At 42.7% G+C, this 25,070-nt stretch overlaps 1 protein-coding gene across 1 annotated transcript in view; it reads left to right on the forward strand.

Moving 5' to 3' along the window:
- Positions 1–861: 861 nt before the first annotated feature.
- The window catches only part of GDA (guanine deaminase), a 73,413-nt gene continuing 49,204 nt past the window's right edge, over positions 862–25,070 (forward strand). The window contains exon 1 of the mRNA XM_059656901.1: positions 862–1,197. Coding sequence (XP_059512884.1) covers positions 1,075–1,197 — 123 coding nt within the window. The 5' untranslated portion in view covers positions 862–1,074. The remainder of the gene's footprint in view (positions 1,198–25,070) is intronic.

Genomic DNA, 25,070 nt, shown 5'->3' on the forward strand with positions numbered 1-25,070 from the left:
TGAGAAAACTTAGAATTGTAATTGTCTGTGGATGGGCAGAAGGATCAACATATTGGCCTCAAAGTGAAGAGAGGTACTTTGGGGTCCAGATTAACCTCCAGCGGCGGGAGGGGGCGGGGGACTCTCCTAGCAATTCTGTACAGTGATGGCGAACCTATGACATGCGTGTCAGAGGTGACACGCGAACTCATTTTTTTTTGGTTGATTTTTCTTTGTTAAATGGCACTTAAATACATAAAATAAATATCAAAAATAGAAGTCTTTGTTTTACTATGGTTGCAAATGTCAAAAAATTTCTATATGTGACACAGCACCAGAGTTAAGTTAGGGTTTTTCAAAATGCTGACACGCCAAGCTCAAAGGGTTCGCCATCACTGCTAGAACATGCTTCCAGATCATTAGGACAAATCTGCCGCTGGCAGAAGCTGAAAATGAAACTTGTCTGTAAGGTTGGCTTTTCTAACCGACCTTTCATCCGTGTCTGAACTTGTGCCAGGTCAGAGTGTGTGGGTGTGACAGGTCGAAGAGTCCAAGGTTTGGCCACAAACAGCCCTAGGAGCCTAAAGGAGCGAGAAAACAGGCAGGTGCAACTCCAGGTGTGCCAACTAAAGGAAGGTGGAGAAGGTTGGGGGACAGAGAGTAAAAGCACCTTTAGTGACCAATTCGAGGTCCGGGGCTGGAATCCCGACTCCCCCAGCTCCTTCCTTCATCTCCTGCCCCCTGGGTGGGTGACAGCCACCACGGATCCAAAGAACTGCAGCGTGAGCCGTGATTTTGGAAACTCAAAGAGTTAATATATCAAAAACGAACGCAGTGGAGGAGGGAAAGACCACACCCACGGGAGTGGAGCAGGGACCCAACTCCAGGCAGGAACATCCCATTGGTATAGAAAAGATAGGGAGCCACCCCTGGGCGCGGCCTGCAGGGGGCAGGTGATCTCCAGAAAAGCAGGGGCAGGAGAAGCAGGAGCCGGTGCGGGTTCAGCAGCCGTCCACAGCCGCGGGAGCCTCGCTGCGCCTCCGCCTGGTGCGCCCCTCTCGGCCCGTGGACCCCGCGCTGCGCTCTGCCACTGACATGTGTGCCGCCGGGATGCCGCTCCTGTCGCACATCTTCCGAGGGACGTTCGTCCACTCCACCTGGACCTGCCCCATGGAGGTGCTGCGGGATCACCTCCTGGGAGTGAGCGACAGCGGCAAAGTAAGCGGGCGCGGGGTCTGGCGCAGCCCGACGGGCGGGCGGGTGGAAGGAGTGGCGCCCGGTGCCCTGCGAGCCCAGAGCTCGCTCCGTGCAGAGCGAGTGCCAGCTCCGGAGTAGAACTCGAACTCGAGGGCTTGGCTGCGGGCAAAGCCGGAAGACTCCTGGCGGGCCCTGGAGGAGCGTGTTCCTAGAAGCCAAACAGGTGTCCCAGAAGCCGGGAGCCCTTGGGCGACAGCCGTCTAGGCTGTCGAGGAAGGGAAGCGAGGCTGTGCCCTCGCAAATCCTAAGAGATTGTTACTAGACTAGAACCTTGTCTATCAGGTGCCTGGCTTAGGCTAGGCGCTTTGTAAATGTCTCATGAAAGGAAGAACAGAGGAGGGGAAATTTGATCAGTGTTCTTAGTCCTCTCAGTGCATAGAATCAGCAAAGTACTAATTTCATTCATGTGATCATTCAACAGACAGTATGCTTACTAATGACTCAAACTAAACTTGGAATCCTAAAAGGAGAGTCTGCAGAAATTATCCACCCCACTCCCCCAACACACACCCAGAGCCATTTGCATCACAGCAAGCAGTTCCATTTTAAGGTGCAAAATGTCTCCTACCCCTGCATCTTCCACACTTCCTTTTCCAAAGTCAGGTTTCTACAAACAACAAGGGGAACTTGATGTCTGCTATTTACTGTTCCATATGCATCGGTGCTCACTGTAGTGGCGTGGCCAGTTTGATAAGTGAAAGGCATTCCATTTGTTTAGAAGGAAAAAACTAAGATGGGGATGGGATATTTTTAAGCTTTCCCCCACCAGTTTGTTTAGCAAAAGTACAGGTATTGTGACTTGTCAGCTTGAAGATGCTATTCCTGACTTAAAATTCTTCCGAGTCAGTGAGAGTTTTAAATAATGACTCTTACATTTGGGGATAACTAGACCTTGTTTTCTTATGGCGCTTAAAAAAAAATATTCTCTGTGCGTATTCAGGGAGCCTGCTCTGGTATTTCCAAGGTGATTGAACTCCCAGAGCTGCTCCAAATGGGGAGATTCCCATAAACCCCCAGACTGATGCACTATATTGCCTTGAGTACTTTACCCCCAAAGTTTCAGGGAACTCTTAGGCTCAAGGAAAGTCCCAGGAAGCCAATGAACAGAGACGGCTAAGCTGGGGAAAGGCCAGAGGAGTGTGCCTAACCACAAGGAGCTGTTCAACTCTTAGGGTTCTTTTTTTAAAATTAATTTCCCGTGTCCTGGATTTTAATTGGTAGGGTAGCAGGCAACAGAGTGAGTTTGAGGACTGGGTCTAACCAGTGGAGAGGAATAAGAAAAGGAAGTAATTTATCTAAAAAAAAGTTACCTTTGCTAGGTGTTGTACAGAAGAAGAAACAAAGAGAGTCTCAAACATGCAATTAGTAGTTGAGTCAGGAAGTCTATCCTAACTAGGGGACACACTGAAGTAATAAATTTAGAAAAATGCCATTTCCCCACAAGATAACATTAACTAGGAGTTGAATGCAAAGGTGAGTTCATTAAAGTGGCTTCAATTTGTGGTGTAAAATGCCCCCGTCACTGAATCAGTAACTGTTGACAGCTCTGCTCCGAAGTACAAAGCAGTTGATTTCTGACTGCATACAGGGATAATGTGCCATCGATATGTCAAGACTTGATTTCCCTCATTTTCAAAGTGCAAATGCCTCTCCTTTAGAGCTGCTGGGATATTATCTTATTTACTTAAAAATTATATCTCCATGAAATAAATCTGAGGAATCATCATGGTCTTTACATTTTTACTGAGCTCTGAGAGCTGTTCTCACACCGTGGGATGAATCAGAGCCATTGAGGGGTGCTTGTGACAGTGCTGGGTCCTGGGCATCATCCTCTGAGAAGGTGAATCTGTAGGCCTGGAGGGGGCCCCAGGAAGTGGCATTCCAACAACAGGCCCTGGAGGTTCCAACCCAGGTCATGGGTGGATTACATGTTGGGTAACCACAGTAAGTAGGTTGTGTGATAGAATCAGTTGTGTCGGGTCTTGGGAGCTTAGTTCTCCACTTTGAGCTCAGTTCTGGGGTAGCATCTCAGAGAGAGGGGACATGACTTCCTCTGTCCCTCTCTCTCTCTCCCTTCTAGACCTCATCCCTTATTTCATATAAATTCATTTTGGCTCAGAGAATGGCAATGACTCACTACTTTTAGTGTGTTAATTAAAGCTCACTCAAAATTAGGTTAATTAAAATTAATTCTCTAGTCAATATTTTAGTATGGGGCATTTTGAATTCAGGGTTAGTTTTTCTACTCAAGTGACATGTAGCTTTTCAAAAGAAAGACCCAGCCTGTATAATTCATTTGCAGATATTTAATTAATCGTGAGACACTGTGTGCTCACATATTACTAAACTGCCTGATTCCACATGCAGCAAGGTCAGGTTGACTTTAAAGATACAGAAAGATGCTTTTGGTCTTTTAAAATATTTTTATTGATTTCATAGAGGAAGGGAGAGGGAGAGAGAGATAGAAACATCAATGATGAGAGAGAATCATTGATCGGCTGCCTCCTGCACTCCCCACACTGGGGCTCAAGCCTGCAATCTGGGCATGTGCCCCAACAGGGAATTGAACTGTGACCTCCTGGTTCATAGATTGACACTCAGCCACTGAGCCACACCTGCCAGGGAAGCTTTTGGTCTTTTAATGAACACTCACATGGAGGCAAGAGCAAGAAAAAGAATCATTTGGAGGTAATGTCCTGGGGTAGCAGGAGAAAGTCCTGTGGAGAAACAGAGAGCTGGGTTCAAGTCCGGTCTTTACTGTTTACCTGCTCACTTACAACCTATGTGAATTTGATCAAGTTATTAACAATTTATTTCTAAGTAATCTTATCTATAAAATATTACTATAGTCTACCTCACAGGGTCGTTGAGAAGATTAAATGAGTTAATAGTTGTAAAGTACATAGATTAATGCCTTGCATTATAGCCCATGCCCAATAAACGCCAGCAGTTATTATCAGCAATTTAGATGGAGATAAGTGGTAGCTATTTATGTCAAGTCACCTGGATTTGATGATAGGGTTGGAAAGATATTTGAGCTGGACATTAAGAACACACAGGACTTGGACATGCAGAAAAGGGTTAAATGGCTCTGGTGAAGGGAATGAGGAAATGTTCTTTGTTTCCTGAAGCTGTTGGGAGGACCAAGAGTTGTATTTCACCTGACAATGCATCACCATCTTGCTTTGCCAGTTCTCACAGTGAAAATCACACATCATAGTGGTTCTGAATCATCCTCTCCTTCTGCTTTGGCAAGTGAAGACCCATCTTCCTTGCCAAGCTCAGAACCCAGAGTATGCTGTGAATTTGAAGAGGGAATTTGGGCTAAGCCCTCCCTTCTGAAACTGCCAAATCAGAGCTTTGCTGTCATTAGAAACGTGTTCATGCCCAAATATCATGTTATTATCTTGTAAATTCCTACTTTCCGGGAGGCAGATTGTTTTGTTTAAAGTGCTCATGGCAGGAACTATTGGTTACCCCTTCAATAGCTATAACCCCTGCTTCCTTATTAGCGCGTCTGACTTTGATCTGCTTGTAATACACAGATACATCATGGGGTAAGCCAGTCTTGGTCATCATAATCTCATTTGCCCTATACTTCTTTTCCCAGCTTCTTGGTCGCTCAGGGTGGCCAGGAAGACATTCTGACATGAAGGAAGTTGGCTCAAGGCTTCTGGTAAATATTTCTCTCCCTAATCAGTGGATACAGATGTGGGAAGAGAAGTCCTTTCTCTCTGTCTTTTTTTTTTACTATTGGTGGGAAAGTCAGTTATACCTCAACATTTTCTTACTCAGCAATTTTACTTTATGATTACTTCCTGGGTCAAACTATTTTATATTCCCATTCCTAGCTGAGCAGGTGGAGTGAAAAAAAAATGTTGTCTTGGGACACTCATATCTTTGTCATATATAGACTTCAGCACAAAGATAAATATATAGGCAACCAATCCAGGAAGTTAGAAAGGACATTAGAAAATCCTATCTAATAAAAGAGAAACATGGCAATTAGCCGTACATCCGCTACCCTTCCCATTGGCTAATCAGGGTGATATGCAAATTACCTGCCAGCCAAGATGGCGGCTGGCAGCCAGGCAGCTTGAACTGAACATGAGGCTTGCTTGCTTCAGTGACAGAGGACTCCAATGTTCCCCGCCTGCCTTGCCAGCCTCTGAGCTTGCAGTTTGAAACATTGTTACAAATATAGAATCTAAACAAACTCCAGAAACCTGCTTTCAGCCGGCCGGGATCTCAGAGCTGGAGTTGAAACAGTGTTTCCATTATAGAACCCAAACAAACCAGATACCTGCTTTCAGCAGCGGAGGCTTTAGAGCTGGAGCCAAGCCTCAGAGCTAAAGCTGGCCCAGAATAAAAGAAAAAAAGGAGTGGTTGGGAGCTTCAGTCACCCGCCAGCCTGAAAACAGCCATCATCCCAACAGCCAGGCTGGCCAGGCACCCCAGTGGGGACCCCCACCCTGATCCAGGACACCCTTCAGGGCAAACCAGCTGGCCCCCACCCGTGCACCAGGCCTCTATCCTATATAGTAAAAGGGTAATATGCCTCCCAGCACCGGGATCAGCGGAGCCGCGAGGCCTCCCGGCACCGGGATCAGTGTGACAGGGGGCAGCGCCCAAACCACCTGATCGCCCTGTGGCTCTGTGTGTGACAGGGGGCGGGGCCACAACCTCCCTATCCGCCCTGCTCTGTTCGTTACAGGGGAAGGTGCCCCAACCCCCTGATCCGCCCTCCTCTGTGTGTGACAGGGGGTGGTGCCCCAACTCCCCTATCGGCCCTACTCTGTGGGTGACAGGGGGGAGCTCCTCAACCCCCTGATCGGCCCTGCTCTGTGTGTGACAGGGGGGGAAGCTCCCCAACCCCCTGATCGACCCTGCTCTGTGCGTGACAGGGTACAGAGCCCCAACCCCCCTGATGGGCCCTCTCTGTGAGTGACACGGGGCAGCGCCCCAACCTCCTGATTGGCCCTGTTCTGTGCATGACAGGGGGTGGCGCCGAAACCTCCCCATCGACCCTGCCTTGAGTGTGACGGGGGCGGTGCCCCAACCCCCCAATTGGCCCTACCCTGAGCGTGCCTGAGGGTGGCATCGCAACCTCCCAGTCCACCCTGATCTGTGCATGACAGGGCGTGGCGCCCCAACTCCCCAATCGGCCCTGCTCTGAGCCCGACCAGGGGCTGCAGGGCAGGCACCTAGGGATTGGGCCTGCCCTCTACCACCCTGGAGCAGGCCTAAGCCAGCAGGTCGTTATCTCCTGAGGGGTCCCAGACTGCGAGAGGGCACAGGCCAGGCTGAGGGACCCCCCCCATCCCCCCAAGTGCACAAATTTTTGTGCACCGGGCCTCTAGTGAATATATAAGCAGAAAGAAAACTATCTGCAGGTTATCTGTACCAACCCCCAAAAGCTATAGTATGAAGAACTATGACTCAAACATTGAAAAGAATATAGCCTGGTAAATATTACTCAACCTTCTGACCCTCAGATTCTTTTTTTTTTCTTTTTTAATTAAATCTTTATTGTTCAGATTATTACAGTTGTTCCTCTTTTTCTCCCCATAGCTCCCCTCCACCTGGTTCCCACCCCACCCTCTGCCCTCATCCATAGGTGCACAATTTTTGTCCAGTCTCTTCCTGCATCCCCCACACCCATTCCCCCCCCCCCCCCCCGAGAATAGTCAGTCCACTCCCTTTCTATGCCCCTGATTCTATTCTATTCACCAGTTTATTCTGTTCATCAGATTATTTATTCACTTGATTTTTAGATTCACTTGTTGATAGATGCGTATTTGTTGTTCATAATTTGTATCTTTACCTTCTTCTTCTTCTTCCTCTTCTTAAAGGATACCTTTCAGCATTTTATATAATACTGGTTTGGTGGTGATGAACTCCTTTAGCTTTTTCTTATCTGTGAAGCTCTTTATCTGACCTTCAATTCTGAATGATAGCTTTGCTGGATAAAGTAATCTTGGTTGTAGGTTCTTGGCATTCATCACTTTGAATATTTCTTGCCAATCCCTTCTGGCCTGCAAAGTTTCTGATGAGAAATCAGCTGACAGTCGTATGGGTACTTCCTTGTAGGTAACTGACTGTCTTTCTCTTGCTGCTTTTAGGATTCTCTCTTTATCTTTTGCTCTTGGCATTTTAATTATGATGTGTCTTGGTGTGGTCCTCTTTGGATTCCTTTTGTTTGGGGTTCTCTGCACTTCCTGGACTTGTAAGTCTATTTCTTTGACCAGGTAGCGGAAGTTTTCTGTCATTATTTCTTCAAATAGGTTTTCAATATCTTCCTCTCTCCTTCTGGCACCCCTATACTTCTGATGTTGGTATGCTTGAGGCTGTCCCAGAGGCTCCTTACACTATCTTCATATTTTTGGATTCTTTTTTCATTTTGCTTTTCCGGTTGGGTGTTTTTTGCTTCTTCATATTTCAAATCTTTGACTTGATTCTTGTGATCCTCTAGTCTGCTGTTGGAACTCTGCATAATATCCTTTATTTCAGTCAGTGTATGCTTAATTTCTAGTTGGTCCTTTTTCATAACCTCGAGGGGCTCACTAGATTTCTTGAGGGTCTCACTACATTTATCAGTGGTCTCACCAGTCTTTTTGAGGGTCTTACTAAATTTATCGGCGGTTTCTAGAAAGTTCTTGAAAAACCTTAAAAGTGTGGTTTTGAACTCTATATCCAGTCTTTTGCTTTCCTTCATTTCTGTCATTTGTGACCTGCTTCTTTGTCTCCGCATTTTTTATGCTTCCCTGTGTTGACAGAGTGGCTTTGTGTGCTAGGTGTCCTATAGGGCCCAGTGGCTCAGCCTCCCCAATTACCTGAGGTGGACACTCTTGGTGCACCCCTTTGTGGGCTTTGTGCACAGTCTTGTTGTAGTTAAGCCTTGATTGTTGTAGTATTACTGGGAGGAATTGACCTCCAGGCCAATTGGCTGTGAGAATCAGCTGTGTCTACAGTGGGAGAATTTCTGTGCTGAAGGCACCCTTATGAGGCTAGACTTGCTTCAGTGGGGCTTTGGTGCTCACTGAGTCTGCCCCCTGAGTGTGTCCCTTATGGATCTGAGGAGTTATAATTGGATGGTCCCACTCTGACCTCTGGGTACACTGGCTCTTGGATCTAAGGAGGTGCTAATTTAGCCTCTGCCTGAGGCTACCCAGCATGAGCTATGAGGAGATCTGCAGATTCCCCTTCCTTGTTTGGGGTTTGGAGGTGCCCAAATGAGGCCCAGCTGTGAAGCAATGCAAGCTTCTGTGGGGTCTTGGGCCTTCTTTTGGAAGTTCTGGGTCTGTCTGGCCCAGCTGCAGTTTGTTAGGTAATTTTCAGATTGCAAAGGGCCAGGGCATTCATATGCAAAAGCCTCTGCTGCAGGTTGGGTGGGGCGGGGTCTCAGGGAATCAACAGGGCGGAGCAAGTATCTATGGCTGATCCTCAGCCCTGCCCTAAGGGGCCCCGCATCTCAGTGTCCCGGTAATCGCTGCAAGCACCTTTAAGAGAAAGCCGCCCTCGAGTTCCGAGTTCTGCCTGCTGCCAGACAGTCCAGTTTCTCCCCGTATGAGTCTGGGTCCCCAGAGACTCACCCGGAAGTGGAGTTCAGAGCAGTCGGGGGTTTGTGACTCCCTCCCGATTCAAAAAGACAGCCAAGGCCCAAACCGGTTTGGCTCGGTGGATAGAGCTTTGGCCTGCGGACTCAAGGGTCCCAGGTTCGATTCCGGTCAAGGGCATGTACCTTGCTTGCAGGCACATCCCCAGTGGGGGGCATGCAGGAGGCAGCTGATCGATGTTTCTAGCTCTCTATCCCTCCCCCTTCCTCTCTGTAAAAAAAAATCAATAAAAATATATTAAGAAAAAAAAGACAGCCGAGTCCTCAGTTGCCAGCCCTTGCTGCGTGCGCCTCCGTACCTCTGCCCTTCCTCACCTCCTCTGAGTCTCAGTGCTTTTCTCTTTCCTTCTAGTTGTAGAATTTCCACTCAGCCAGCCTTTCTGTGGTTCTTCTTTTTAAAAAAATATATTTTATTGATTTTTTATAGAGCGGAAGGGAGAGAGATAGAGAGTTACAAACATCAATGAGAGAGAAACATCGATCAGCTGCCTCCTGCACATCTCCTACTGGGGGTGTGCCCACAACCCAGGTACATGCCCTTGACCGGAATCGAACCTGGGACCTTTCAGTCCGCAAGCCGACGCTCTATCCACTGAGCCAAACCGGTTTCAGCCTTTCTGTGGTTCTGGATGATGTCTGTTTTGTCTTTTGTTGTATTTTTGCATTTGTTGTGGGAGGCAGCAATTTCCAGCGTTTACCTATGCCACCATCTTGGTTTCTCAGTCCTTTCTCTTTTTAATGCTCTCCTGTGAGGAGCAGAGCTGCTGCTGCCACTGTTCACCCCCACCTAACACCACCTCCTTTCCTTCTGGCTATCACTGTTGTCTGCGTTTATCTGTTATGTATATATGTTTTCCAGTTAATCCCTTCACCTTTTTCCATCCAATCCCCCCTCCCGCTCCCCTCTGACAGTTGTCAGTCTGTTCCATGTATCCATGCCTGTTTGTTTTGTTCACTAGATTCCACTTATTAGTGAGATCATATGGTACTTGTCTTTTTATCTGACTAGTTTATTTCATGTCTGAACCTCAGCATCCTTATTTATAAAATGTGGACAATAATAGCACTGTGAAGGAGTTGTGAGGCAGATGAGATGTGTGTAAAGCACTTGGCGCATAGTAGTTGCTCATTAACTATTGGCCATTGTTATTATTTTTCTTTCACTGAAGTAATGATTTCATTTTTGCCTTTGATTATACTTAGCTTAATAGAATGTTCTCACTCACTGAATTGATTTAAAGTTCTTGAAAAATGGGCGGACAACTGGAGAGAAGTTAACGTTAATTGTCATACTGTGTGTCAGATACTTAGCTAGATTCTTTGTACACTGACAACTCTAGACTAAATATCATCATCATCATCCCTGCTTTACAAATGAGGAAATGGAGGCTTAGAGAGTTCTCTGACCTGGCTGTAGTCACAGGGAGTAAGTGGCAAAGCCAAGATTCACACCCATGCCTGTCTTATGTCCAAGGCCCCTGCTCTTTCCAGCAGTCCCTGGTGCCTCTTGTCATGAGGAGGGCTGAAGCTCTTTTGTGTTAGGGTCCCTCAACATAGTCTTATTGTTTTGACACAAAGTAGGTGGTCAGGAAAGTACATGGAATGTGATGTATAAAACAAAGACATTCATGAGAGATGTGGAACAAAACAGACATTTCTAATTCCAGAGAGGTAGTTAAAAAGCACAATTGCACTTCTTCTTTAAGGCTTTGAAGCAACGTTGCTGGCATGGCTGGAGTTTGCTGCCCTTCCATTTGTGTAAAGTTGTCTGTTGATTTCTGGAATTTCTTGGCAGCCCTGATTGATCTGGTGCTGTGGCTACAGGCATCCGAGGTGCTGGTGTATCTGACACACGGCTGCTTCCTGAAGGATCTGATAGTTGCAGAGAGGGGCAGTATCTCCTGCAGGCTTATGGCATGCTCACTCACTTACAGGCATTGATCTGATGATTTAGGGATAAGGACCAGCTGGACTTCCCTCACCTGCAAGAAAATCAATCCAATCAGTCATATATTTATGATGCATGTTTCTGTAGAAAGGATTTAAGGCAGTTCCAAAGAGCATAGGCAGATAGTGATGCTTTTATACATTTACAGAGAGAAGAAAAATTCAACTGTTGACATGAAACAAAGCTAGGAATTATATTTAAAATGCATGGTGGGCCCTGGCCAGGTAGCTCAGTTGATTAGAGTGTCTTCCTGATAAGCCAAAGGTTGCAGGTTCCATTCTTAGCCAGGACATATTACAAGAATCAACCAATGAAATGCTGGATGGGTGGAATAACAAATTAATGTTTCTCTCTCTCTCTCTCTCTCTCTCTCTCTCTCTCTCTCTTTTTCCCTTTCTCTCTCTCTCAAATCAACTTAATTTTTTTTAAAATTTATTGTGCCAGCTGATAAAAGGATATGTGTTACCTAATTAACAATATCTGTACTAAAAGCAACTGCTCAAGAAGAACACATCTATTTTTATTGCTGCATTCAGACTGGAATTTCTCCTAGATAGACACTGTGTCTTATAATTATGTTTAACAACTTTCTTACTCAAGGTAGAGTTTTGTAGGGTCACCTCTTTTGAGCACCTATGACTTGAACTGAAGATGTGACAAAAAGTAGGGGTCCATATATCTATTCTGTAGGGCTGAGGCTATGGGGAGGGGCAATAGGAGGTGATCCAAGTACCTAGGTCTTGGCTGATCGGAAAAGACCTGAAGATATACTTTACTATTATTATTTTTAAAATCTTTATTGTTGGAAGTATTACATATGTCCCTTCCCCGCTTCCCCATTAACCTCTCCCAGCCTGCTCACGGCCCCAGCCCAGGCCTTCACCCTCCTATTGTCTGTGTCCATTGGTTATGCATCTATACAAGCAAGTTCATTGGTTGCTCTCTACCCCCACCCACCCTCCCCTGCCCTCTGAGGTTTGACAGTCTGTTCGATGCTTCTGTCTTTGGATCTATTTTTGTTCATCAGTTTATGCTGTTCATTATATTCCACAAACGAGTGAGATCATGCGATACTTATCTTTCTCTGACTGGCTTATTTTGCTTAGCATACTGCTCTCCAGGTCCATTCATGCTGTTGCAAATGGTAAGAGATCCTTCTTTTTACAGCAGCATAGTATTCTACTGTGTAGATGTACCACAGTTTTTTAATCCACTTATCTGCTGATGGGCACTTAGGCTGTTTTCAAATCTTAGCTATTATAAATTTCACTGCTATCAACATAGGGGTGCATATATCTTTCTGGTTGGTATTTTTATTTCTTGGGATATATTCCTAGAAGTGGGGTCACTGGGTCAAATGGAGAGAACGTTCCCTTTTTGGAGATAGACTTTAGGATGTCACAGGCAGGGCAGAAGCATGTGTCCTTCTGCACTCCTCCTAAAAGTAGTCCTGTCAGTGGAGTTTTGCTGAACACCAAGAGGCAGGAACCTGAGTAGATCTCCTTGGCAAAAGCCTGGAGTGCCACTGTTTTGTGTTGTGTGTAAAAATGCAGAAGCACGTGCCTTTATTAATAATCCAGCTTTGAGGATGTTGAGGAGCTTAACCAGAGATTACTCAGTAATTTTAAATCCATTTACATTGGTGAGAAATGCTCCTCTCTTCCTAGAAGTTGTGCCAGTTTTAAGTCTGCTTGTCTTTCATTTCGCTTGTGCTTAAGTTCATTCTTTAAAGCTCAACTCAAGTGCCCTCTCCATATCTCTTTACTACTTCCCTGCCCCAAAGTGACCTCTCCCTCCTATAAATGCCTCTCTTATTATCATTCTTCTTATAGACTACTTATATACATTTGCTGACCATGTACCTTATTTGTATATATTTTCATCCAAGTTGATTATAAGTTTCTACTCACATGACATAAGAAGAAAAGAAGGAAATATTTACTTATGTCTTAGCAAGCACAGGGCCTTGTAAATAGTGTAGGTACTCAATAAATGTTAAATGAATGAATGCTCCACAAAATTATAGAAACTGCTGTACAATTTGTCTTAATTTTGTTGAGAATATTTTAAAACAAATTTGCATATACTTTAGAAAGTAAAACATTGCATGTAATTATATCTTGTCTTAAAGTGATTTCTATTACACAAAATGCAGATGTTTAGAAGTTGTTAATTATGTTGATTAAATCTATTCTGGTTTTAAAATTATGTTACTTTTAAAAAAATATATTTTATTGATTCTTTACAGAGAGGAAGGGAGAAGGATAGAGAGCTAGAAACATCGATGAGAGAGAAACATCGATCAGCTGCCTCCTGCACCACTCCCCACTGGGTATATGCCCGCAACCAAGGTACATGCCCTTGACCGAAATCGAACCTGGGACCCCTGAGTCCACAGGCCGACGCTCTATCCACTGAGCCAAACCGGTTAGGGCAATTATGTTACTTTTTAATAAAATATCTTTTTTATTGATTTCAGAGAAGGGAGAGGGAAGAGAGAGATAGAAACATCAATGATGAGAAAGAATCATTGATTAGCTGCCTCCTGTATGGCCCCCTAATGGGGATCGAGCCCGGAACCCGGGGAAAGTGCCCTTGACCAGAATCGAACCTGGGACCATTCAGTCCGCAGGCCAACGCTCTATCCACTGAACCAAACCAGCTAGGGCAAAATTATGTTACTGTTAAAAGGTGTTGTTTTATGTCAAAACACAGAAATCGGCAGTTACTTTTTTTTTCTTTTTCTTTTTGCACTCCATTAGGCATTCATTCTACAAATTTTGAATACCTACTCTATGCTGTGTTTAACATGTTAAAGAACTGGAGTCTGTGGCCAATGATGAGATCACAACAACACATTCCCTTCACAGTGCATTACGATTTACCACTTAAAGCCAAATGCTCAGTGTCACAGGGCAAAGGGCTGTACTCCATCAGTGGATACAATTATAAGGAGCATATTCTTTCCAGAGAAATTGTTAATAGCTTGCCCAGTGCTATTCAGCCAGGAAGGAAGGGAGCTGGGATTGGAATCTAGATGTTTCCTCTCCAGCATTCATTATCGCTCCAGATTTTATTTAAAGTCTCTGGTTACCATTCCAGCCACCTGAGCACTTAACTGTCTCAGCTCTGCCTTCTTCCTTGCTGTGCCTTTGAATCCTAGACAAAGAAAGCCCTCTTCATGTGCAGCCAAGTCTCAGGTTCCTGCTAGTCCTGTTAGTCACCTCCTGGTTCTTCCGCACAGAAGCTGTGTCACCTTTTTCTTGATCTTTTCCCTCAGCACTCTTTGATGTGCTCTTGTCAATAAAGCTATTTTTGCATCTGGGTTCTCAGCACTCATGCAACTCAAAGTCTAGAAATACTCCCAACCTACAGCCATCCCACAATCCCATGCTTCCTCAAACAATGCAAAAAGGCTGGCTCTCAAACTAATCTAATCGATGTGCATATATCTGAATTTACAAAACTGATTAAGAAAGGATATGCATGCACTTGACAAAAGAGTTGGTAAGAAGGGATTTTTTTAAAAATATATTTTATTGATTTTTTACAGAGAGGAAGGGAGAGAGATAGAGAGTTAGAAACATCGATGAGAGAGAAACATCGATCAGCTGCCTCCTGCACATCTCCCACTGGGGATATGCCCGCAACCCAGGTACATGCCCCTGACCGGAATCGAACCTGGGACCCTTCAGTCTGCAGGCCGACGCTCTATCCACTGAGCCAAACCGGTTTCGGCAAGAAGGGATTTTAAATTTATTTTTATTGTTGACAATATTACAGATGTCTCCCATTTTTTCCCTCCCTTTACCTTCCTCCACCCAGCTCCTGTCCCACCCCAGGCCTTCACCGCACTATTGTCTGTGTCCATGGGTTATGCATATATGCATATAAGCTCTTTGGTTCATCTCTCCCCCCACCCCGTCCTTCCCTCTGAGATATGCTTGTCTGTGTAATCTGTTCCATGCATCCACGCCTCTGGACCTATTTTGTTCATGTAGACCAATAGAGACAGATTCAAAAGGGACCTTGGGTTCTTCTTATTCTGTTAACCAGTCATCTATTAATCTCCTTGCTACCTCCTTTAATTGTTGCATTGTCTGCATATGGATATTTCTATGAGGTTCATAGCTTTCATCAGACCTCAAAAAAGAGTAAATGATCTCAAATTGTCAAAAACCTCAGATCATGTACTCTTGCACTTCAAGTAGGACTATTCACCTGTACAACATTCATATCCATCTTTTGTATAAATGGCTCCAGTGATTAATATACCAGAACTGAACTGATCTACCCATTCGGTGCTAATCATGTCACTTTTTTTTTTCTATTTCTAAATTTTTAAGAGAATCAGTTTGAGCCATACCCACACAATTATTGGAAAGTCCATTATCAGTCACTTTGGGATTTCTCTTTTCTTTCTTTCTACTCTACCAGGATTCCCAGAGCCTTTTATGATCTAAGTGTTGGTTGCTTTCCAGATAGTGATTCAATGTTTATGATATGCCAGGTCCTAGTTCTTGTTTTGGGGCTAGAGCTTGTTGTTGGGGAACAAGACAAAGCTGCTGCCCTCGTGGAACTTGCTTTCAGTTTTTAAGGGGGGTCTTCATATGTGAAGCTCTAAGGCTATGGTGGCCATGGCTGCCCTTGTCCTTTGTGGCCACATGATGCTGCAACTGGGTGCTGATCCCAGCCATCTGTCTGTTATTACTACTCTGCCCTGTCCAGGCTGGATATGGCCTTCACCAAGGCCAGCTCAGTAGCAACTCTGTACCCCTAGGCTCAGCCTGTTCTAGAACAACTCATACAGGCCCCTGTGGTCACACTGGTCTTAATATTTGGCTTCCCCTCTGGAGAAGAACAATGTTTCATTCTTTCTTGGTGCATCCAAGGCACTAAAAGAACAAAGTACAAGGTAAAGTCTCAACTGGTCACTCAACTACAATGGTAACCTTTAAAAGTGTTCCATGGTGCCCTAACCGGTTTGGCTCAGTGGATAGAGCGTCAGCCTGCGGACTGAAAGGTCCCAGGTTCAATTCCGGCCAAGGGCATGTACCTTGGTTGCGGGCACATCCCCAGTAAGAGGTGTGTAGGAGGCAGCTGATAGATGTTTCTTTCTCATCAATGTTTCTAACTCTCTATCCCTCTCCCTTCCTCTCTGTGAAAAATCAATAAAATATATTTTAAAAAATAAAATAAAATAAAAGTGTTCCATGGTACATTTAAATTATGATTTTAAAAGTTTGATTAGTTAAAATATTAGTAGCACATCTCTTATGTTAAGCAGTTGTGCATTCGGATACTATCACATGAATAAAAAGAAAATAAATTTTGGGTATAAGTCATCTTCTTGCATTGCATTTGGCTTCTTGCCTATGACACTGGATTATAAGCTTGGAGACAGGAGCCACACTGATGATGATAATGAGCATGTATTGGACACTTGTTATGTGCTAGGTCCTGTGCTGAGTGCTTTGCAAAGCCCAATTCTCCTGATTGCTTTATGAAGTGAAACTGTTCTCCTTATGTATAGGCAAGAAAACTGAGGCTCAGAGTGTTAACATTAACCCTGGAAATAATATCTGATGACTATACATTGAATGAATTTTCTCTCTCCTGAAACCATCGTGTAGCTCTTTGTTTTCAAATAGTCAAATGGCCAACTTACAATAGCTTCCATTACTTAAATTGTTAATATGGATTCAATCCTTAAGATTAAAGAGAAGGACTAATTCATCTCTTCTGATGCATATTCTGAACTTGAGCAATTAATGTTAATCTTCTCTCACAAGATCTTACTTCATGCATGACATTGTTTCCTAACTTTTTAAAAGCCCCACCCTTTCCTTTGTGAAAACATTGTTCAGTCGACGGTGTCACATTAATTACATTAACTTTAAGTTTAACTTCTAATTGAGATCTGTTTCTCAAAGCCTTTTGACTATTGAAGTTGGTGCCTCTGCATATGAAATACTAATCTTCCCCATGAATTAGGGATCTGTGCACTAATACAACTGCAGCCATTTTCCAATAAATACCTGTCACATCTTCCTGGTATGATCCTGCTCGGTTGGCATCACATGGGGCCTGTCGCTATAGTCACAATGCTCTTTCTCTTCTCTGTGTTACTGGTTTTTAAAAACTACTTGGGCAGAGTGAACCTTTCTCAGTAAACCCCACCTGAAAATCCGAACTTGTTAGCAAGCTATTGATTCATGAGTTTAAAAATAAAATCTTTGAAAGCGAAAGCAGTTACAAGGTGATTCTGACTTAAAGGGAGTTCTTCTAGGCTTACACATGATGTAGGGATTTCAAAATCCTGAGATTCCCAAACAAGTTAAACTGACAGCAAAAGTGTATGCTATGACCATTCAGCCCCCTCCGTGCACATATAAGACACATTTCTGGAAAGCCATATTAAAATTCAGAACACAAGTAATACTTAAGGGTTGGGGATGTGGAAAAGAATTTTTACTTTCCACTTTATAACTTTTTGTATTGTTAGTTTTGTTCTTGTTTTACTTTTATTTTATTTTTATTATTATTATTTTTTTATTGTTTTATTGCTTAAAGTATTACAAAGGGTATTACATATGTGTCCTTCCCCCTCCCCCCCCCCCCCCCCCGCCCTTGCCAATCCCCTGATTGTTTTACTTTTATAACTTAACATAAAACTCACCCTTGGAAAGTGTGCAATTTAGTGTCATTTATTACATTAACAAAGTTGTGTAACCATCACCATTATCTGATTCCAGAATATGCTTATCAACCCAAAGGACAACCCATGAACCATGAAGCAGTCATTCCCTATTCTTCCCCCCACTGCCACCCCTCTGCAACCACTAATTTGCTTTCTGCCTCTCTAAGTTTGCCTATTCTCAATGTAAATCATGCAAATGGACATATACAATATGTGATCTTTTGTGCCTATTTCTTTTCCATGTAGGATAATGTTTTCAAGGTGTATCCATATTGCAGTATGTGAGAACTCCATTCCTTAGTCGATGGACATTTGAATGATTTCCACCTTTGCCTATTGTCAACAGTGCTGCTATGAACATCTGTGTACCAGTTTTTAAAACTAACTTATTCTTTAAAATCTTTTTATGGCTATTTATTGCTTACCTAGGGGGTAAATCCAGGCCTGGCCTTGCTGACTGCTTGCCCAGTCTTCTATGTTGTTTATGCCTTTGCATCTTTGTCTCTGTTCCTCCTTCATCTTTCATCGGCTGGATTAATACCTTGCAAGACCAATTAAGTGTCCCTTTCTCAATGAGGTCATTATTGACATCGCGCCAGCCCCTCTGTTGACAGACAGAGCCAAGTCCTGGCTCCTTTGTGCCCCACTTTCTGCTTGGCACCTCTTTATGGCTCTTACTTTATCTCATGAATCTTCCCTTTAACCCAACTTTGAAGGCAGGAGATACAACTTTATCACTTTCAGATCCATGACTCTTGGCACATGGTGGTTACTCAGATGAATATGTGTTAGATAAATGGTGCTTGGATTTTTGTCACCACAGGTAACCAGGTGGGAAAAATTCACTTTAGGAGTCAGCAAAATGTATAGTTTGCTAAAAATATCTCCCAAATAACCAATTATTAAATAAGAACTTTGGGTATTTCTAATATGGAGCTGAATGCAACATATTTGGTTACTGGGTGCTGCTGTTAGTTTCATGTCCTACTGAATGATTAAGAACCCTGGAAGAGTAGATTTTATTGGAATTCTGAGACCTCAGAAAGTTCTCAAATGCCTTTATTGTGGACTATGTTGAAGATCTGGAATAATGTAGATTATAAAGGCCTGCTTACTCCCTTTGGTGTTTATATTATCATTTGTTACATGTTCACATCTTCATAAAATGCTAATTTACTGAAGCTGTTGTTTGTGAATTGCCACTTAAAATTTTCAGTCCTGGAACATGGTAGAGTCTGCATAAACAATAGCTCTTATGGCCCATCTCCTGTCCCTCGCAGTGCTTAGTGCTTTAGCACAAAATCAGCATTCACTAAATGCTTCGGAATGGATAGAATGGACTGCTGGGCTCTGTGTGTTATTCCCTTTGGGGCACAGGTAGTCCTGGCCAATATGTGTGAGGGTGCACACAAGAAGTTACATTGTTAAGGTCTTCACCGGGTGGGGAAGATTTTTCCTCTGCTATTTCACCTAGAAGTCATGTTCCTCCTCCATTGGCAGGGTGGTCCCATGGATGCCCTGACCCTTTTTTGAAATGCAAAGCACAGAAGCCACTCCAGGTCCCTAGCCTGGTGGGGGCTTGTGAACTTCCTTAAGCTCCAGCTCAGTGTGGACTCACCTGCCCTGTGTAACAGTGTGCTTAGTGTTCCTAAGAACTGATAATAGCTGAGAAGGACCAAAACCTTCCATGAGTTAAGGATAAATGGTGAGCAAAAAAGGGGCAGGTCCTGCCTTATTCTCACTCAGAGTCAATAATCAAATTAGCATCGGTATGTATATAATTTCTAAAACAGGAAAAGTGCAGAGTGCTATGGAAGTGTAGAACCAGAGGACATGGCTTATCTTGAGGAGATAAATGCTATCTGAGCTGAGTCTGAAGGTTAAATGGGAGCTGACTAGGCAGAAAAAGATGAGGGGAAGGCTTGTGCAAAGACCCAGCAAGGAAGAGGAAGTAGGAACAGCTGTGGGATATTGCTGAAGATGGAAAAGGAGGGGCTTAAAGAAACAAATGAAGCCATGGAGATAAACAATGGCCATTATTGTTGACGTTAGGAAGACTTACATGGGTGGAGAGAGAGGGTGGCGATGGGCTGGGTTTTGGAATGGGAGGAAGATAAGGACATGCAGAGAGTGACCATAGACAACTCTTTTGAGATAACAAATATCTAATATTTTTATTCATCGTATGGATACTAAAGTGCCTTCAACAGTGATAAAATACAAGTGCAGTACTTATGTTTTATTTCCCTAGGTAAGGACTTTTGTACAAACATTTGCACTGGTAAAAGTTATGTAAGCATGCTGGTATTGCCCATTTGCAAATATCTGAGTGGAAGCCGAAGTACTGGCATCCTGTATGTGCCCGAATTGAAATGAGTTGCAGCCTCCTTGAAAAGTATTTTACTGTCTTATCTCAGAAGTATAATTTAGCATCTCACTGCACTGGAAGTCTTGTTATTTAGTCAGAGTGAAGCTCTTTTCATTTCATTAAGATCAAATAGGGAAGGCATAATTCTTCAATAAATTTGAGATTATTTTTGAAATTAAAACAAACAAAGCCAGATAAGACGGTAGAACCAGATGTTTTCTGTATTAAAAAATACATTTCGGTTCTAGGGAATCATTTTTGGACTCTGCCTTCTCCAAGGGTTTGAGGAAACCTCACCCTCTTCATCCTTACTGGGTGGATGACTGTACCAGAAACTTTAATCTGGCTAAAAAAAGCAACATATAAATGACTCATATTAAGGAGGAAAACTACACCCCTCAGCCATAGGAATGGGGCTGTGCAATCATTCATTTTTTCTTTCTCTGTAGGAAGAAGAAAAACAAGACTAATTCTAGATAGGCCACTGGGATTAGAATAAAAATAAAAAAACTATAAGTGTCATCTAGATCGTATTGGATGCTTCAAACATGTCATGTCATTGGGTGGATAGAGTGAGAGGACAGTAGGAAGAAAAGATGTGGAAAGGAAATGATGTGACAATTATGGCAATAGAACCACACACCAGTTTACATTTTTCCATGTCTTTGGGCTTCTCCATCTCTTTTTTCACATCCTGAACACCCTTCCCCCTTTTTCACTCCAATATATACCTTATCCATCACCTCCTCAAAACAACAACAAAACAAAACAAGACAAGACAACTGATTTTCTAGTCTTCTCTAGAAATGTCCTCCCTTCTCTGGAGTTTTCCAGCTTCGTCAGTAGTGCCAATTTGGCCATTAGAGAAACATGTCATTGTCTTCAGTTTCCTATATGCACGTAAATTTTATTCCCTCAGCTGAAAAATAAACTCTTGAAAGATGAGGGTTATTTCTTACCCATTTAGCTGAATCCTTAGCAATTTGATAGCATCTGTGTACATTTAAACAATCTGTACCGTCTTGGGCTGTTATCAGTTGAAATACATTACTGAACATGAGAAAAGGTAAGCCAAGAAGCATGCTTTTTATTTTTTTCACATTTACTAATTCTCTCTGTTTTTATTGAAACAATTGAGGTTAAGTGAAGACATCATGAGTTTCTTTAGCTTGCACCTGCTAGACTAAGGGTACTTTCCTACATAACCACAATACCATTATCACACTTTAGAAAATTAACAATAATTTCCCAATATCCTTTCATGACTCATAATCCATGTTCAGATTTTCCCAACTGTCCCTATCACTTCTTTATAGCTCAAACAAAAAACAGAATCCAGTCAAGGTTTATGAATTTGTTGTTATGCTTCTTTTGTCCTTTTAAAAATATTTTCTTACTGATTTTTAGAGAGAGGAAGGGAAAAGGAGAGAGAGAAAAACATAGATGCAAGAATGAAGCATTAATCAAGTGTCTCTTGTACCCTCACTGCCAGGGATTGAGGCTTAGACCTGGGCATGTGCCCTGCCTGGGAATCGAACCAGCAACCTTTTAGTGCACGGTACCACGCCCAACCGACTGGGCCACACCAGCCAGGGTTCTTTTGTCTTTTTAAACGTAGAAGTCCCTGTTTTGGGGGGAGGGGTGGTATATATTTCAAAAAGCGTATTTTAAGCAACTTCCTGTCAGATCTTGGGGTTTCTCCTGCCCTCCTCTGTATGCAAGGATTTGATTGGCATGCGTCTGCCACAGGCCCTTGGCATGCACAGGTGTGACCTTCACAGATGACCCTAGGAGATGCTTGCAGTTTTATGGAGGTGTTTGGATCCTGCCCGTAGGTGGGATGGTCAGTGTCACTTAACCAACCAGCAAGCTCAGCTGGCCTGACAGCGTCAACAGCTCAGCAATTTCTTATCCTTGTTGTATTTCCTGGTAACTCTCAGGAAGTAGTTGAAAAACAACCCAAACTTAGCATTTTTATAAAATGTTGTAATAGTTCTTGGAAAATTGGTGGGCAAGTGAGAATGTGCTGCTATCAAAGTAGCTCCTTCTCACAGCTGTGTCCCAGTGACCAAATGGAGAGAAGACAGATGAATTGTAAGACACACAGAATGAAGCATAAAGATTTTTTCCCCTTTAAAATTAGGAAATATGACATTAAACACCAATCTCTGGTTGCCATAAAAATAGGACAAGAAAGTTGGATTAGACTCCCAGGTTTGACTAATGAATGCTGTGTTCATGAAAACACATAATTTTCCCTGAGTTCTTTTTTAAATGTATTTTATTGATTTTTTTACAGAGAGGAAGGGAGAGGTATAGAGAATTAGAAACATCGAACAGCTGCCTCCTGCACATTCCCTACTGGGAATGTGCCCGCAACCAAGGTACATGCCCTTGACCGGAATCGAACCTGGGACCCTTGAGTCCGCAGGCTGACGCTCTTTCCAATGAGCCAAATCATCTAGGGCTCCCTGAGTTCTTGAAATGAATTAAGTGCAGTAGCTTTCTTTTTTTGGGCGGGGGGAAGGCAAAAGAATATTTGTATATATTAATTTTAAAGATTATAGAATCTAGATTGGCAAGAATGGCTCTCCATGTACTATGTAAAGGATACAGCAGAAATCAAAGAATAGACATGAAAATGATGGGCTACTCAGAACCCTTTGTGGGTCTTTCTTCCTGACTCATCTGTGAAATGGGTATGGGGTGCTCCTCCAGAAAGGATTTTTATTTTCTTCTGTAGGGACTATTGGGGTCACATGCATTTCATCTGAGCTTAGTATTTATGTCTCCTCTCTCAGCTTAGAGCCTCTTTTTAGTTTTTCCCTTTAAAACACACACACAAAACCTTTATACTTTTCCTATGTTCTGCATGTGCTACCTAAAAAGTCTTATACAGAATATAGTTATTATGTAGCTGGAGGACCCTTCAGAGTATCTTGCCCATTATATTATGGCAGCAGAAATTGCTAACATTATTGAATGCTTATTCCATGCCAGACATTTTTTTGAGCATTTTCCTTGTGTTATTTAATGAGCACAACTTTATGAGGAAGGTAGTATTTTTAATCTCATTTTATAAGTGAGGAAATGGAGGCCCAGGGAGATTAAGTAACGATTGCCAATATCATACAGCTGATAAATGCTGGAACTGGGTTTTGGGAAAAAAGATACCTAAAAAGAATCTATGCATATGATAGGAAATTCCAAGTATGCAAAATGATATGAAGTGGCTCATAAGTACCTTTCCTTTTTCTGTCCCTGAGATGTGACATTGCCCTTCCCAACAGGCAATCATCACTGCCAGTTCTTTGCTAGACATAGTGTATTTTCCTAGAGACAGTATACAAAATACACAAGCTAATATACATATTATATATTAAAATACTTATATAATTTTATATATTAAATTTCCCCCACAAATGGTAGTACACTAAATGTGCTATTTAATGCTTTGCCATATCATATATATATATATATATATATATATATATATATATATATATATAAATTAATACATTTTAGACATGGTTTCATATCAGTACATAAAGATTTGCCTCATTTTTTCACTCTTCCAATTATTCATTTTGTGGTGATTTGCTACAGCAGCCTTTGCAGTCAACTGAAGGCTTGACTGGAGCTGAAGGATCCACCTACAGCATTCAAGTTCATCCACATGACTGTAAGCTGGTGCTTACAGTTGTTGGCGGCCATCTTTGGTTTCTCCCCATAAGAACTTCTCCCAGGGCTGCTTGAGTGCCCGCATGATGTGCCTGGGGGCTTCCCCCAGAATAATAACCCAAGAGTGAAAGAGCCGGTGGAAAGCATTCTCCTAAAGTAGCCTTAGAAGTCACAGCATGTGACCCCTTCGTTCCAAGCACATCGCTAAGTTTGGCCCATCTCAAGGTTGGGGGAGGGAACTAGAGTCCACCTTTTGAAGAGAAGAATGTCAAAGAATTTGTGGACATATTTTAAAGCTACCACATGGATATTGGAATGTGAGTTGTGGATGGAGCCTCTTCTTCACCCTGAATAGGAATTAATTTTACAACATCCCGACAGATGGTCAGTCAGCCTCTGCCTGGCACTTCCAACCATGAGGCGCTCACTATGTTGTGAGTCACTGAGTTCCATTTATATCAATTGTTAGAAGCTCCTTTTATTCATGAAATTGAAAATCCCATTGCTGCGTATTCCATTATTGAAGCTACTTCCCCTGCTCTAGAATGGCATATTTAGGTGATGGTTTTTCCATTATTTGCAACAGTGGCAATCTTGACTTCTTTCTTCTTTAGACAAAATAATGTCAGTTCTACTCAGAATCTCCTCTGAAGTTTTGATTTCAGGATTTCCCCACATCTTAGTCACTTTCCTGTAAAACATTTCAATTCAGTACATCCCTTCACAACTAAAAATCAGTAACTAGTTCTTTATCCCAATCTAAGCCTGAAAGGACATGACAAAGCAGTCCTCTCTTTGCACAGCAGTGCACGACTGAAAGAAATGACCGTGAAGCCTGGCAGAGTGACTCAGTGGTTGATCGGCCTACGAACCAGGAGGTCATGGTTCGATTCTCAGTCAGGGCACATGCCCAGGTTTGGGGCTCAATCCCCAATATGGGGCATGTAGGAGGCAGCCAATCAATGATTCTCTCATCATTGATGTTTCTATCTTTCTCCCTTGTCCTCTGAAATAAATAAAAAATATATTTTTAAAAAATGACCATGAAAATTGAAATCTTGCAAGGTACAATCATACTTGGAGATATTACAGGTTTGGTTCCAGATGACCACAATAAAGTGAGTGTCCCAATGAAGGAAATTATAATGCTTTTACCGATGGAAGGGATTGCCTTTATTATGTAAAAAATGCAACATCTATGAAGCCCAATAAAATGAGGTATGCTTGTAATCGTAACAATCATTGGGAAAAATTACAATGATTCTGACACCTTTAGAAACTTCTGTTAAAACATTAAAATTTCTCTTTCAGATCTAAATACATGGAGAAATTAAAAAAATAGTAAAACTAGTGTTCATTTAGTATACTGTAATCTAAAACATAAGAAACAGAGAATTAAAGTGTTTTATTTCTTTATTAATTAAACTTAAAAGTAGTTTGAACAGTGCTTGCCTTTTTCTTTTCATCATGTAACTTATAATATAGAATGAGCACCTTTTGTTTGCCTTGGCACATTCTCACC

This window comes from Myotis daubentonii, chromosome 11 (genome assembly GCF_963259705.1).
Source record: "Myotis daubentonii chromosome 11, mMyoDau2.1, whole genome shotgun sequence".
Lineage (NCBI taxonomy): Eukaryota > Metazoa > Chordata > Mammalia > Chiroptera > Vespertilionidae > Myotis > Myotis daubentonii.